The following is a 15,881-nucleotide window of genomic DNA, read 5'->3' as shown; positions in this document are numbered from 1 at the left end:
TAAAAAGCATACAATAAAAAAAATAGTCTGATATTGACTTTTATTTTGAAAGGTCGCCTGGCATAGACAAGCATTTATTTATTACATAAGTGGTGGGAGACGTCAAGAGCTCACTCCTCCCCACGTTCTGCGCGACTCGGATTGTCTGGAGTCGACTCGGACTCTCGACTCCTCGACTGCACTATGATCCTTAGAGTTAGTGGCGAAGAGTCGACACTGACTTTCGGAAAAGACGGAGTCGAGAAACACGTTCTTTTGGCGTCGAATCTCCATCACTACGGTCTGCACGCCGCAGCACTGACACTGCCGCTGACGGTAAGAACAATGTTATTATCATTTTCATTTTTAGCTTACTCGTTAACTATGTATATTACTGAAATCACTACGTGGGATAATGCGAATTTGACGTAGGGAATGTGTTAAGAGGAATATCTGCTGTAAGTTGTGTAGTTTGAGTTGCTTGTGCTTTTAACTTGGAGTCGTGACTTATACCTTTTCATATTTATAATGTTATTTTTTCATTTATAATATACTACAGAAGGGTGCTTATTCATGCTTTAATACAAGCTACTAATAAATAATGCCCCTTAAACGTGATTTGTGGCTTTTGAATTGTATAAAAAGGCTGTGTTCCAATCCAGTTCTAGTGAACGTATAGACAGAATAGAAGGGATTAAAGGGGCTCTTTGGCCATAAAGCAAATCTAACTACTGCTACATCTGTGGTAAATATATTTATGTGTCATGATGCTGTGATTCAGCAGAAGGCTTTAGAAAGAGATTTACCTAGTTTAAAGATGAGGAAACCCAGCTTTTGATGATGCATCTTGAAGGTGGGAGAAATTTTGGAGAACTACAAGCACTATGGGAGCAGGCTGTTGTTGTTTTTATTGTTGTTGTTGTTGTTGTGTCTGCTTAATGAATGAAACCAGGCACACTCAAACCACCTAATCCATGTTAATACTCTTGCTGATGTATATTTCTGTGTTTTCCAGCCTGTTGAGGAAAATGGGGGCAGGGTAGAATGTTTGTGTCATGATGGCTGAAGACGTTCTCCGAACCTCGCAGCTGTCGCTGAAGCTAGCGGCTCTTCGTGTGGTGGACCTGCCACTGTCCGTCTTCTCCTCTCTCCCAACGGTAATTCAACAGCATGTGAACACTATTGTGACATTGCTTTAAGTAACTCTAGGTACGATTTGGTGTTTCTGCTCCTTGGCTTCCTCTGCAGTTGCAGAGTATAATTCACCTTTACAGTAGGTTGGTTGTTTCCTACCACCCTCTAAAAGTTACATAGTGCTGGTTCTACAGTGCAGAGCCTGGAATAGCAAAGACAGAAGCTCTGTTCTCCTTATTACAGGCCGGTGAAGCATCACAATGATTTTGAAGCTGTAATTTTATGGTACAAATACTCCCTATTGTTGCTTTGAATCAGTTAACAAAATTGGCATCTGATAGGTTCTTCTCTGTGTGGGGTGAGCACCTGATCAGTCAAAGTTTCAGATGTGTGCATGCATCAAAGCAATCATAAATAATAATCCTAAATAAGTGTATACATTTCCTCCAAATAATATTAATAATGGAGATTTGCAAAATAAAATATAAAAATGTCTTTTTTCCTGCACGTGTATGCCCAAAGTTTTGCACACATCTGTAAACTCAGTAACTAATTAGAAAATGAAATGCACAAAAGAAGTGGTCTCTGGTGTTTGCACAGTACTTTAAAAGGCATAAGGAATGTCTGCGGTAGTCTATGGCCTATTGAAGTTTTTTCTATTGTAATGATGCACATTGTTTGCAGTTGAGTTCCTGAGGGTCTTATGGTGGATATACTGCAGTAGCTAGTGTTAATGACGTCACTGAGCACTGATTGCATCTCAGCCTTTTTTGATTGTGAAGCAGAAGCACTAGAACCTTCTTCCAGACACAGGAGGATTGAGTGGTCAGTGTTTGGCCTAGCAGGCTACGTGCTGTCTACTCACTCACTCTTGTAGTTAAGTAGTGCTATTAATGGCAGTGCGTGGCTTGCCAAATCAGTTCACAACTACAGGCTTATGTCACGTAGACAAAGAGAGTAGAACCACTGAGAACATGATCGTCGGCCGACAAATGCTGATCTTAAAGTCATGTGCAGGTGCTCCAGAGCCCTGTCAGGTCCAGACTCACTCCCCAGTGAGAGGCACTATCGATTGGAGGAGTTATAGACTTTTGGCTGAGGAGAGTGCAAAGGTCTTGATGGCCGTAGTAGTGTGATATTGGCATTGGCTGTCGGATTGTAAAAGATCTAGTTGGAAATAATGAATACAAATGAGTGGTAACATAAAAGCTACAGACTTTATGGAGCTGTGTTGTAAGTGCAAATAATGGATATCAATTTTATCCAAGCATTTAAAAGCGAGCTTGACTGGCTTATCCGTTTATCTCTCATGTTTATTTCTCATTCCATTTCCTACCAAAAACTCATGTTTGTTTAGATTTATGCAGGGCTTATGTTGGGTGATTCCATCTGGATCCCACTCCATCTCATCCCAAAGGTAGTGGCCTGAGCTCTGTCACTCCAAACACAGAGCAGCGCTGGGGAGATTTATACCCATCTAGCCCACACTTGGCAATGAGCATGGTGACTCTAGGCCTTTTGTCCCCAGTTCCTAAATTTGTCCAAAAAACAAGTTTGTGTATGTAACAGAGAGAAAGAGCCATCTCATGGGGATAAAATCACTGAGCTGAATGTCAGTGATTTGATCATCGACCAATCATTGCTCACCTTGCAGGACAAGCGTCTATCATTCGGTGGTTTGTTTCTCCCGCCCTCTCTCTCCCTCTGTCTTTCTCTCTCTCTCTCTCTCTCTCTCCCCTCACTGGCTTGTGCTGTGTGCTGAGAGCTGGACGGCTGATTGGAGTCCTGAGTGTGACCCGGCTCTCATGTCTGTCTCCTCCACTGACCAGGTAAGCCTCAGCTCCGGCACCAAGAAGCTGGTGGCTGCCACAGCCTTCGGCGCCGTATCACTGGCCCTACTCGCTCGCCACTTCCGCAGGAGGAAAGGCCGGAAGAAAGGCCAGTCGCCGCGGGAACAGGACACCTTCGACCTCCTCTCGGCTCTCCCCACAGCGAAAGGTAAATCACTGCGTTGCTCAGTTCAAGCAAGGGTCTGCATATAGCTGTAGTTAGGCTTACAACATAACTGGAGAAGGAAGACATTTAGATGGAAGTTTGGAGTCAATAACAACTAAATGGAAATATGAGGAAGGTGGCGTGGACCCTTGCATTTTCAGGATATGTTGTAGAGGCTGTAGCAAGCAGTTGAGCTGTTCTTTGTACATGACTTTGGTCTTCCCGCAGATGTGGGTGATAGCCGGCAGAACCTCAGCTTGTCTCTGAGCTCCAAGAACGGTTTCTCCTGCCACGTGGTGCCTAACGGCGGCTTGTACAGCAGACTCTCTGGCTCCCTGCAGAGCCTGGCCTCGGTAAACCCACTCAACCCTCTTCAGATAAACAATCATTATTACAGCAGTCTTTCAGGAAGAAAGATTGAAGAAAGAAAGATGGCTGTTTAGATGCGGTAGTTCAAGATGCATGTCGTATCCGCAGTTTTGTCCCTAGTCTTTGGCTGAGACATGAGTTTCACTGCAGCTTCATGGCTGTCTAATAAGCAGTGAAAGCCTTTACCTTGTTGTTAGAATCATACTACATGCTGTATAAATATGTATGACATACACTTATCCATAAAAGTACATGAAATAACCTTATTAAAAACAGTAAGTTTCCATTCCCTCTTAGCTCCAGTGCATAACTAATAAACTAAGCATTGCAGAAGAGTTGGGTGATCCACTGCATTTGGGATAAGGGCAGAAAATTGGATAAATTCAACACTTCACCTGTTGGTAAGTGAGCTTTCGTAGCGCTGTGCTGTATTAGCATCAGGGTGTGTTCTGTCATACCTCAGGTGAAGAGTATGAACTCCTGCAGTAGCTGTGCATGTGCGAATGGCCCCAGCTGCTGGGACAGAGCGGAGGAGAGTGAACTCCGGAGCATCATCCCTGTCACCACCCCGGAAAACCTCTACCTGATGGGTAAGACCCACGTTACAGGGAATGGTTTTCAGGACGTATTCAGCTGGAAATCAGTAAAAACAAAGAAGCACACTACATACACTAAATTCTGGCTGGTATACCAGATGTGGCCAACAGGGAGGAGCCCTTGCGGGGGACCCTCAGCATCAGGAGGGATTGTATGGTTTGTTGCCACGGTAACCCTGAAATCCACTAATCAAAAAAGATGATGTAGATATTGATGGTCCACCTTAAATGGTGCAGCGGTTGTGTTACTTCTGTTTGAATGTGTCTGCACTAACAGGGAGTGAAAAGAACAAGCAGATATTGCAGATAAAATGGTCTGCTGTTTTGTTTTCTATCTCTCACTCTTTTTGTGGATGAAGATGGAGAAAATGGTACTTTCTTATGTCGAAATTTCTGTGACTCACATGGGATTGTGTTTTGTCTTTCCTGGACAAGGACAACCACAAATAATATTTGTTGTTGTTTCTCCAGGTATGGAGCTGTTTGAAGAGGCTCTGCGGCGCTGGGAGCAGGCTCTATCGTTTCGCAGTCGGATTGTGGAGGATGACGCCAGCTGTGCCTCAGTGAAGCTGGGGGCTGGAGATGCGATTGCAGAGGAGAGTGTGGAGGTACAGGACCTTGCTGTGAATCTGTAGCATCACCCTAGCATTGGAAAATGTAACCACATGATGCTTTGTGGTCCATTCCTATTGGCTGGGAGCACATTTAGTGATAAGAGTTGGTCGATAGGGTGCTCTGGCTTCAACTGCAGCGTTATTGATGGTATTGAGCTGTTGCTTTTGCACAACAAAATGGTTCAGTTGCATAAGTGTCATCACTGGCAGCTTCAGAGCTACAGACACCTCTAAAGGTTTTACACTAAGTCAAACGCAAGGATTAGCCATGGTTCACTTCCACTCAAAACTGCCAGCCTTTCTCTTAAGACATTTTTAAAATAGTAGCTAAGCATCCTCCAGTGATCTGGCCTTGAGGAAAAGGCTTACTGGAGATTAGATCGTGCATGTGTCTTACTGCCTTGCCAAAGTTCAAGTTCAAGTCCTTTATGGCTGTTTTTGAAATACCAGCATTGGAAGTGAACAATTTAAATAGACTTATATTTGGCACATAATCCTGATAGAATTGGGGAAAGGTTTTGAGACAATACTTAATAGGGACATATACTCCATTTTCCACATGCGTTAATGTAATTTCTGTGACCTGATTTGTTCAAAATACCACAGGGATTAAACCACACAACAACATTCTCCCCCTGTCTAAACAGCCCTGCTCAGAAAAGATGTTCCTTTAAATGATAAAGAGCCACTCGCTGTTCACCCCGACCCCGAGCGCACAATAGTGAGGAGCGAGGAGCAGAAGCTCTGGTTTTTAGCCGTTCTTCTCCGTTCTTGTTTAACCTTGTTAATATAACACACGGCTGGTGGTGTGGTAGTATGCAATGAGACATTTAGAGCTGAAAAATCCTCTCTGTCATCAGGACATAATCAGTGCAGAGTTCATCCACAAACTGGAGTCCCTGCTGCAGAGGGCCTATCGCCTGCAGGAGGAGTTTGAGGGAGCGCTGGGCATGTCCGACCACTCTTCACACCCCAGCAATGGTAAGCATGATGTCTCTGTGCTAGAAGAATCAACATAAACATCATAGCACATACGAACACAATTTACCAGCCAACGTTTGTTAAACGCACACAAACAAGTGAAAGGAACATGGTGCTTTCTGCTGTTACTTTGAAAATGTTCTAAATGCCAGTGAGGAACCATGAAGGATTATATTTCTCTTTTCCAACATCGGTACAAATATAACCTCTATGGAAAATGCTGCAGACTTTCCTCAAACAGTATGTCACACTTTGGGAATCCCACAGCAAAATGGGAATTTTACATGTGTAATTAAAGCTGGAATTACATATGAAACATGTCCACTTCCTTGTTACTTAATCCTGCTCACTGCAGATCCATTTCCACCTGTGAACATGGTGCCTTTGCCCTTTAAGACAGAACAGCAGCTGTTTGTTTCTGCTCAGCAAAGTAAGTTTGACACTACGGCATACAGTTCTCACACCGGCGCACTAAATAAAGCAGCTGGACTCGGTCCAAAGTCGTCTGGTTACAGAAGGTTAAGCGTCTTGTACTGTTCTCCTCTCACGTGTGCAATTTATTTTGTGTAGCCACCATCAAAACCATGCAGTCCAGCATGTCTCTATGCAGCCAACTTCTAAGGCTCAACTTTTGAGGTGTAGAGAATAATTGAATACAGATTATATATGACAAATTGAATGCATCATAGAGCTGGTCACTGCTTTTTGTACTTGCAGAATGACCAGCTCTGTCCACTACCATTCTTCTACTCCTGTATTTTTTAAGCAGTTCCACCGCATGTCCAAAAGAATTGTGACCATCCTTGTAAATATTTAATTCTGCCTTAGCAAAAACCTTATTAATGTATTGGAACAAATCATACATATACAAGAAGTGTACTCTGTTTTCTTCATCTGTGTTAGCAGGGAATAGGCTGCAGTGTTATTTAGTTTCTTGGCATGAGGTCAGTATGTTTTCACACGTGAGACAGAGCTAATGGACTAAGCTTTTTTCCTTTCTCTGGCAGATAAACACACAGACGTCTCGGCAAGGGAGGATTTAGACGACTCCTGTTTAAGGGACTCAGTCAGCATCGCCTCCACTGACTCCTTTGTGTCTGCTGCTGAGGTGAGGATGACCGTTTCCATGGCAACATACACGCACCTCACTCAAATACAAAATCAAACAGCCTGTCACATCCTGTAAATGCAACAGTCGAATCCATCTCAGATGGTGTCCGTCAGCCAAAGATACAGCTCTGAGGACTGTAGAAACGTTGTCTTGTACATACACTGTGTGACTAAATTTCTAGACAATAGGGAGTTTGTGCCCCCTTTGGATTCAGTAGTTCTAGTAGGTCTTAATTACACAACAAAGCTACGTTCTCCCCCTGTATAAACAGCCAGGAACGGCCAGTTTCAGTGCCTGTTCCTTTAAATGATAATGAGCCGCTTGCTGTTCACCCCGACCCCGAGCGCACAACTATGAGGAGCGTGGCGCAGAAGCTCCCATGTTTTGCTACATTTAACCTCGTCTTTGCGATCTCACATAAGCGCGGGTCCAGAGCTGTGATTGGAGAGACTCAGACGAGGGGGCGGGACAATTCTAAAAATTATATAGTCTACGAAAGATGCAGCACAAAATCAGAGTGACTCATATTATGTCATATTTTATTGTTTAGGCAGCCCACAGAAAAACTAAATGGGGGTCTTGCTTCCCAGTGTGTGGGTGGCTGGGCTCCATATAACCACATTAATGTGCACATGCACTGAACAAGTAATTATTTCATATGTCCCTGTTAAGCCATGGGATCTGAAAAACACAGACAGCAACCCCTTTTGTACTGTTCCATTTTTTTTAACTGGTTCACACGTTACATTAAGTGCAGCCTTGGGCTTTGCTCTCCCTGCTGTGCCAATTACTAGGAGCCTGCTCCAAATCCATCCTACCAAATACCTCTACTGATTCTATGGTGATGTATTTAGATAGTCCTTCTAATTACTGAAATCATATATATATATATATATATATATATATATAATACATGAACTGAGAGAGAGAAATTTCTGAGTCATTTAACTGTCTCTTCCACTGTGCGCTGTTGTGGGTGAATGGCTAGACTTCTTCTCTCACTATGTCTAGTGGGTAAAAAGTGCATATTGTAATGTAATGAAGCTGATGTTCTAGCTCATGCTACACTAAGGAACACATTTCCCAAATATTATCCATCAGGACATTCAGGTCACTGCTGACACCATTTCGTCACTTAGACCTTGCCTGGCATTTTCAAAGCAGCTGCTGCAGAAGTGCTGATGAAGGTGTGTTCCCTCTCTCTTGCAGCTGTCCGAGCACAGGGAGATGAGGAGTGCCTTCGGTCTTGGCTCACTCTGCCATTATCCCTTCTACGATGAGGCTCTGCAGATGGCTGAGGAGGGAAAGATCTGCTGTAGAGTACTCAGGTGAGACAAGCAGGGTCACATGAGAAATCATAACACATTGATAACACATTGATTGTATGCAAATGTTTGGGCGTTTTTAGATTTGCATTTGCATTTGCAAGGGCTCCTGAGAGGTGTGTTGCTGTCTAAGAGTGAATCCCATTTCTTAATTTTACCCCTACCTCTCGTTTTTGAGTGCCCTCTTGAGTCACAAGGTGTAGTGGTTAACATCTTCTATGAAATGGAACAACCCTTCAAGAGCCTGATCACAATAACCCATGAAAAAAAGATTAGAGCTTCAGCAGTGCTGCATCTACTTGTTCAAAACTTCCAGCTCCACCTTAAAGGCTGCAGTAGCCACAGGAGCTAGAATGTTATTGCTTAAGCATTTAAGGTGGAACTGGAAATTCCAGGACATAGACAAAGTACAAGTCTATAGCCCTGCACATCTGCCCTACCCCTCTTTCCCAACAAGAACTGAGACACCCTTCCTTTAGGCAGAACAGAGGGGTAGGGCCAAGGGGTGAAACGGGTGTTGGCCCTGTCAACCGGAGATCGCTGGTTTGGTCCTCTGAGATGCCATCTGAAGTTGGGAATCCTACAGAGCACATTTGGCCTCGTTCTTTGGGTGGGTAGGATGGCCCATTCTCTCCCCCTTCTCACTGCTCATGGTACATAGGCATCTGTCAGCTGATGTAACAGATCTGGGCAATTTATATGTCTGTCTGTATGGGATGGGAGTTTACCTGGGGGAAAAAAATTGGGAGAACTGGGTAACCACACAATATTTATAAAAAAAAAAAAAATATATATATATATATATATATACCTTTATAATGCTCTATACAATAATATTTAATACTCATTATTATTTGAATGTAAATATGATGAAGTAATTTGGTGCCTTTTGTAGCTGTTTACATGAAGCATTTTTAACTGAAATGTTTTCTCCATAAAGGACTGAGATGCTTGAATGTCTTGGGGACACCGATTTCCTCGCTAAGCTGCACTGCATACGCCAGGCCTGTCAGGTACAGCAGAACTTTCTCAAATCCAGAACGAGCTCATTAATCCACTAAAAGCCTAAAAAATTCCAGCTATGTGTTTGGAGAGGCTCTCAGTGTCGAATAACGCTGCCCTGTGCTTCTCTCTTCAGATCATTCTACGCGAAAGAGCAACCAGAATGTTCCTCGCTGACACGGGAAAGAAGATCTTGTCTTCAATAATTGTCAAAGCCAGGAAGGTAAATGTTTTTCTCTGCAGATCAGCGCTGTTGGTGTCCACATGAGTGCCATATTATATAACAGAGTACAGTCATTTTTATTCATGAACCAGTTCCTAGTTATTCTCTTTAGATAAGCTTTACTGACCATATAGGAGCACTTTGTAGCTACTACTATTACATTAATATTACTATTACACTGCTGTGTCTGATCCACTCGTACCCGCGCACAGCACATCACCACCACATCAGTGTCACTGCAGCACCGAGAATGATCCACCACCCCAAATCATACCGGCTCTGTTGTGGTCCCATGGGGGCCCTGATAATTGAAGAACAGAGCTTGCAGAGCAAAAGATGATCTACAACCCGTAATTGTAGAACTACAAAGTGCTCCTCTATGGTGTGTGGAGTTGATAAAATGGACAATGAAGCTGGAAACAAAGAGAAGGTCATAATATTCTGATAAGGTTGTAGTTTTAATAACTCTGCTGCCTTATGTACAGGTTCAGTTCCTAGCACAGGTAGAAGCAACACACAATAGCAATAAGATTCCTTTGACAAGGTTCGAAATGCCTGTGTGCATGCTGTGTGTTTTAACGTGTATTATATCAATATACCATAAATGTCTGAAGAAAGTGGTAAAAAATAAGGAAAGCCATATGTGAATGTTCTCAGCTCATAATTCAAATGATGGCACTCCTGTTGCAGCTGATTTGGCTTTTCTGTGTTTGGCAGAGCCCTAAAAGGTTTGAGGAGGTTTTCGAGGACATGTTTTGTTTCCTGGAGCAGGCGGATCACTGGGAAAACACTGAGGCCGAACTGGCCACGAGAGGGGTGAGAAGATTCGTTCTCACACGTGTGGGCCTGCTGGAGCCAAAGTACACGCCATCTGAGTGCAGGGATTTCAGTCCAGACTTAATGAGCTTTATTGCTCACTGCCTTGTTTATGCAGGGAAGCAGCATGACTGAAAAATAGCATACACACAGAGATTTACACACACATTTTACCCTCTCCCTAAACAGCTGATAAACTTGCCATTAACTTAAAGGAAAATGGAAGGTGATGGTCACTGATTTTTGCAAAATACATCGTCATTCTCCAATAGACTGACTGGTAAAGACAGCCTAGTCTGGCCCCAGACCTGGGGGCTGTTCCACAAAGAAGGATTCATGAGCTCCTTGGATAATGCTACGTTCCGTTTACCTCAAACTTCAAGTGTTTGAGCTGGGAATGATTGGATTCCAGTTAAAAATACATAAAACCCTATGCCCCAGGTTAGCATTATCAGAGATACCAGTTGATAATAGAGAATTATGTAATTTGTTTTACACATTAAAAAACCCGGGAAACACATCCACATACAGCAGTGGGACAGTACTGTGTGTAAGGCTGATTTAATGAGACAGATGGAAGTGCTAATAAACTGTATAATACTACAGCTTTTACACACTGTTGATATACGGGCAGCCATCTTGGATTTTAAACTCTTACTAGGCTCTCTCGCCAGTCAAAGGAGGAAATCACACTTGTTGGGGCATTCCAGATTAAATGTCCATCTTGGAACTTTATGGCACGTGTGTTAAAATGGAATGAAGCATAATCCCAGAGTTGATGACTGTCCTATAGAAACCCCTCCACCATGACTTTCCATGCCATTACATTTGCAGTCTTAAGCATTAAATCATTATACCATATGGTGTCAAAAACCAAAAAGGAAAAAAGAGAAATGGCACATTTAATTGTTGCATGGAGTTTAGAAATGTCATATTCATCAGTGCCCTTTTCTCCACCATTAGGTGAAGCATTTAAACTTCTATGACATCGTCCTGGACTTTATCCTGATGGATTCCTTTGAGGATCTGGAGAATCCCCCCATCTCCATCCAGAATGTAGTTAATAACCGTTGGCTCAACAGCGCCTTCAAAGAGACAGTAAGATTAATCTCATCGCATCCTACTTTTAAGTGTATTGAACTGAGGTATGAAAGTAATTACTCTTTTTACTCCTAAAGGCTGTTGCATCAAGCTGCTGGTCTGTTTTAAAGCAGAAGAGACAACATATGAAGGTATATTTTGGGATTTCTGTTTATTGAGTCTCAGAATCAGAGAGATCAGGTTATAAAGTTTTTATTGGGTTGAGCCCTTGTTTAAGTAGCAGTATTGAAATAATGAACCCAGCGCTATCATGTTATCAAGACCATCATTAGGTTAAAATAGTGAAAAAATATTTACTCGCTTATTTTGCCAGTAATCTGTCCATTCGGTTGGAATTTTTTTTTGTTCTGTTAGATTCTTGTGACTTGCAACTCACTCACTCATGTTTAGCAGGCTACAAAATTTACAAAAGAGCAATTTGTGATTCATAAAAGAAAGGTCTTGAATCTTTGAGCATGTGCATGGCCTTATTTGTACAGGGGAACCATAACTAAATAAAAAACAGGTCTCCCTAACTCCTGGTTGTGTGTTTTTCAGGTGCAGGACGGCTTCATCGCTCACTTTTACGCAGTGTGTGAGCACATTAGCCCTGTGTTGGCGTGGGGCTTCCTGGGTCCTAAAAGCTCCCTGCATGACTTTTGCTGTTTCTTTAAGGTAAAGTGCAACTTAAAATCTTAGTAGGTTCAACAACAAAACGAATTTACAGGATTATTCCATTAATGGTTCTGAGTAGTCTTGCTTATGTAGTTTCTGACACATTATTACATACAATTGTGTGAAAAAGGAGCATACAAAATGTGTGCCAATTACATTTTTCATGTTAAAGTGTGTTTATTGGGGTTTTTAGTGTTTTTTGTAACAAATATGTCCTGTTTTTTATGATGAATACAAATATCTGATTAAGCTTACAGGTAAAATAATTTCAGACTGAGTAAGATATGTACTCAGCATGTTTCAACAATGTAGATTAATGTGGAAACATTGTTTGGTTGTTAGTTTCTTTGTTTTATAAACAGCTTATGATTTTTGACCTAAATTAATAACAGTTAAGGAACACAATTGCAACCATTCATAAACATTTTCTAAGGGTTGACTCACTATAAAGTGATATCTAATCTGGCAGGACCAGGTGCTGTTCTTCCTGAAGGACATTTTTGATCTGGAAAAAGTGCGTTACACCAGTGTGGAGACTTTGGCTGAGGATATTCTCCACCTGCTGCACCGGCGCTCTGAGCTGCTAATGGCGTACCTCGGCGCTGACTCTCTCCGTCACCTCAGCGGCTGTGTGGGAGCTCCGGTTCACCTGCTGCCAAGCGCTCTGCTGGAGACCCGGGTCCAGTGAACTGTCCATCCCCTCTGTACTCTCTCGCTAACTACTGCAGTCTTTACTTTACTCGATCTGTTGTGCTGATACTCTCGCTTGTGTCCGTCCACGTTAAGTTCACACTGAGGTTCTGCTGATTTGAGCAGGAAGAGAATGTAAAGAGAATTTACTTGAATTCAGGGCATCTGTTTATTTTTGAGCATTAAAAGGTAGTGGATGAAGTAACAGAGCAATAGGTTGGATGATTATGATTTTATTTCCATGTGCTGCTTATTTGGATTGAACGTTTAACTCTTGGGAGCAATCAGTCTTTTTTTTAATTTTTTTTTTTTTACCACCACTAAGTAACAAATAATATTTATGTGATTATGTATTGCTTATACGTTTGATTTTAACAAAACAAACTGCTTTGTAGTCCCTGAATTAACAACCCAGTCTCACACCAACTCGTGATATAGTCACATATATATATATTTTCGATATTTTATGCGACAATATCACAATCATAAGTGAATGGGTAATTACCATACGAACACTATGCGACAGTAACATGAAAACTCTTCCTCATTACAGGCGTCATTACTCATATAACATTGAAAAAGGCATAATGCAAATTACTTATCATTCACTTAGTGTTATTTTGACTAATTTTCAAAAGGTTAATACTGAAATGGACATTTCTCTAGCCATTATTTGCTTCGATATTTTAGCAAATAATGAATTAGTAATATTATATTTTCTGTAAATAAAAATAAGATGGTGGTATTAACGGATGGTAACGACGCCTTAATGAGGAGGCGTTTTCGTGTTACTGTCGCGTAACACGGGGCACGGATATGACGGTTTGTATGGTAATTACCCATACACTTATAAATGTCATATTGTCACATAAAATATCGAAATTGTGCGAATATGTCACAAATTTCAGTCTCTCTTATATATATATATATATGACTATATCACAAGTAGGTGTGAGACTGGGTTGGAATTAACCAGTTTATACTCATTAGATTGGATCCCCCACATGAAGTCTGCTACATTTTAAAATAAATCTAGCACAAAATATCTGATACATCTAGGCCTCTAAGGCTGTTTCATACTCCTTCGTGCTCCTTTTTACATGTGAAGTATGTGAATAATTTATTCATATATTCAACATGTCTGTTTTAAGCTAATACATGCCATGCTAATTTTGAAACCAAATATATGCAACAGGATGTGCGTTGAGGTTAAATCTGAAATTTAAATCTTTGGAAGGAAGACAAATTATGGCTTGAAATGTCAAATGTAACGTTTTAAGAAATTGTTACATTTTTCTCAAATTATGTAATTTTGAAGGCAATGTAGCTAATTGTGGAAAGTAGTATATAAATTAGCCTTCACAAATGAACAAGAAGCTGCAGAATTTGACATGTAAAATATCTGCAGATCCGCTCCGGGTGACTGTCTGTGAGGAGTTGGTGTGTTCTCCCCATGTCCGTGTGGTTTTCCTCCGGGTGCTCCGGTTTCCTCCCACAGTCCAAAAACACACGTTGGTAGGTGAATTGGCGACTCAAAAGTGACTGTAGGTGTGAGTAAATGTGTGAGTGTGTGTGTTGCCCTGTGAAGGACTGGCGCCCCCTCCAGGGTGTATTCCCGCCTTGTGCCCAGTGATTCCAGGTAGGCTCTGGACTCACCGTGACCCTGAATTGGATAAACGGTTACAGATAATGGATGGATGGATGTATGAATATCTGCAGATTTGTAGAGGAGCAATGTGTCATTTTTAACCATCCAGTATAAAATAGGTTTGTGGTTCCTGAATGAGTTTATGCTCCATACAGTAGGTCCCCCACATTGGGGAGGCCAGGTTAAATATAAGTTTAGTGCAGAATCTTTAAAGCGTCCAGGTCATTATGTCTGTATAGCAGCAGTTTTGTAATGCTAAGAAGAATCATTGGAGAAAAATGACTGATTGCTCCTTATTTTTTCAATGGAACTCCCTTATTTGTTAGCCTTTCACGTTGATCAGCTAGCATTAGCATACATTTGAGCTGTTGTGGATGTTCAAATTTGGTCATTTGATGAACTGTATTAGCTCTATTGTTAGTGCATGTATGGTTCAAATGTCCAAGTTACTAGTGAATGTATTTGTAAGCAAATAAGTAACCGACCTGCTTGAGTGTTAGCCACATGCTAAAGCTCAATATTTTTATGGGAGTTGTTTTTGGTCAAATTACAAGTTTTCTGTATGAATATACATCAAGTTTTTAATGTGAGCTGCTACAGTATACAAATGCTGAGGAAATAAAAGGCCTGCTTTAGCCAAAAATATTGGCTAATATTGTATTTATGAAATCTTTTTTGTTGTTGTTGTTTTTTTTTTTATTAAACTTTATTATATTTATAACACATTATTTTAAAAGGCTAAATTTTGCTTTCTTACTGCCTCTGGTATTGGGCAGGTCCTGGTGCTCTTGTTAACATAATTACCAGTTTTCCCATATGAAAATAATTCATAAGTCCTAAACACTCTTAATTTAAACAGAGTTTTCACTGACTGCTTCTTTTACAACTCACTCATGGCGCACAGACTGTGAGTCTGTCTGTCTACATATTATAATAAATATTAACCCAAAACAGAGTTTCTCTAAATATTCTGACTATCTTGGAATTATAGAGACATTTTTTACTATTCCGATTTCTCAAAATTATTCTGAGATTTTTCTTAGAATTCTGACTATTCTCTGAATCTGTTTTTTCTTAACGCCTTGGCCCTAAAACTCCATCTTACTTAATTATATGTACTTATTTGATGACATATACAATCCAGAAGAAATAAGTGACAGGTTCTAGCCCACACTATATCTAAGAAAAATTTCCTGGTTGTGGATTAAACCCCTAAAAATCATCACAATTCATGAAAATTTTGAAAGGGTCACCTCCAAGAAAAAAAAAATCCCTCAGTGATTTAAATTTGGTTTAGATGTAACTGTGCACCTTCAGGGCAGCAGGTAGTGTCACAGTCACACAGCTCCAGGGGCCTGGAGGTTGTGGGTTCGATTCCCGCTCCGGGTGACTGTCTGTGAAGAGTTGGTGTGTTCTCCCCGTGTCCGCGTGGGTTTCTTCCGGGTGCTCCGGTTTCCTCCCACAGTCCAAAAACACACGTTGGTAGGTGAATTGGCGACTCAAAAGTGTGAATGTGTGTGTGTGTCTGTGTTGCCCTCCAGGATGTATTCCCGCCTTGTGCCCAATGATTCCAGGTAGGCTCTGGACCCACCCCGACCCTGAACTGGATAAGAGATTACAGATAATGAATGTGCACCTTCATT

The 15,881-nt window shown here is 41.4% G+C and overlaps 1 protein-coding gene across 1 annotated transcript; it reads left to right on the top strand.

Moving 5' to 3' along the window:
* Window positions 1–226: 226 nt before the first annotated feature.
* miga1 (mitoguardin 1) lies at window positions 227–14,870 on the top strand. Its single transcript, XM_066681128.1, has 16 exons — window positions 227–315; window positions 995–1,136; window positions 2,943–3,111; window positions 3,337–3,461; window positions 3,941–4,067; window positions 4,545–4,681; window positions 5,548–5,668; window positions 6,676–6,776; window positions 7,989–8,107; window positions 9,045–9,117; window positions 9,243–9,329; window positions 10,047–10,145; window positions 11,109–11,243; window positions 11,324–11,377; window positions 11,784–11,900; window positions 12,370–14,870. Exons 2-16 carry the CDS (start codon window positions 1,035–1,037, stop codon window positions 12,586–12,588), a joined length of 1,785 nt encoding a protein of 594 aa, XP_066537225.1. The 5' UTR covers window positions 227–315; window positions 995–1,034; the 3' UTR covers window positions 12,589–14,870.
* Window positions 14,871–15,881: the final 1,011 nt, after the last annotated feature.

The sequence above is a fragment of the Hoplias malabaricus genome, chromosome 9 (genome assembly GCF_029633855.1).
Source record: "Hoplias malabaricus isolate fHopMal1 chromosome 9, fHopMal1.hap1, whole genome shotgun sequence".
NCBI lineage: Eukaryota > Metazoa > Chordata > Actinopteri > Characiformes > Erythrinidae > Hoplias > Hoplias malabaricus.
The sequence above is the reverse complement of the archived record's forward strand: the minus strand, read 5'-3'. Positions and strand labels throughout refer to the sequence as shown.

Excerpts from the sequence above, each read along its gene's own strand:
- miga1 (XM_066681128.1), top strand. The coding sequence starts at position 1,035 with ATGATGGCTGAAGACGTTCTCCGAACCTCGCAGCTGTCGCTGAAGCTA. Across the intron at positions 4,682-5,547 it reads TTGCAGAGGAGAGTGTGGAG|GACATAATCAGTGCAGAGTT; the intron begins GTACAGGACCTT and ends CTCTGTCATCAG. Across the intron at positions 11,244-11,323 it reads ACAGCGCCTTCAAAGAGACA|GCTGTTGCATCAAGCTGCTG; the intron begins GTAAGATTAATC and ends TTACTCCTAAAG.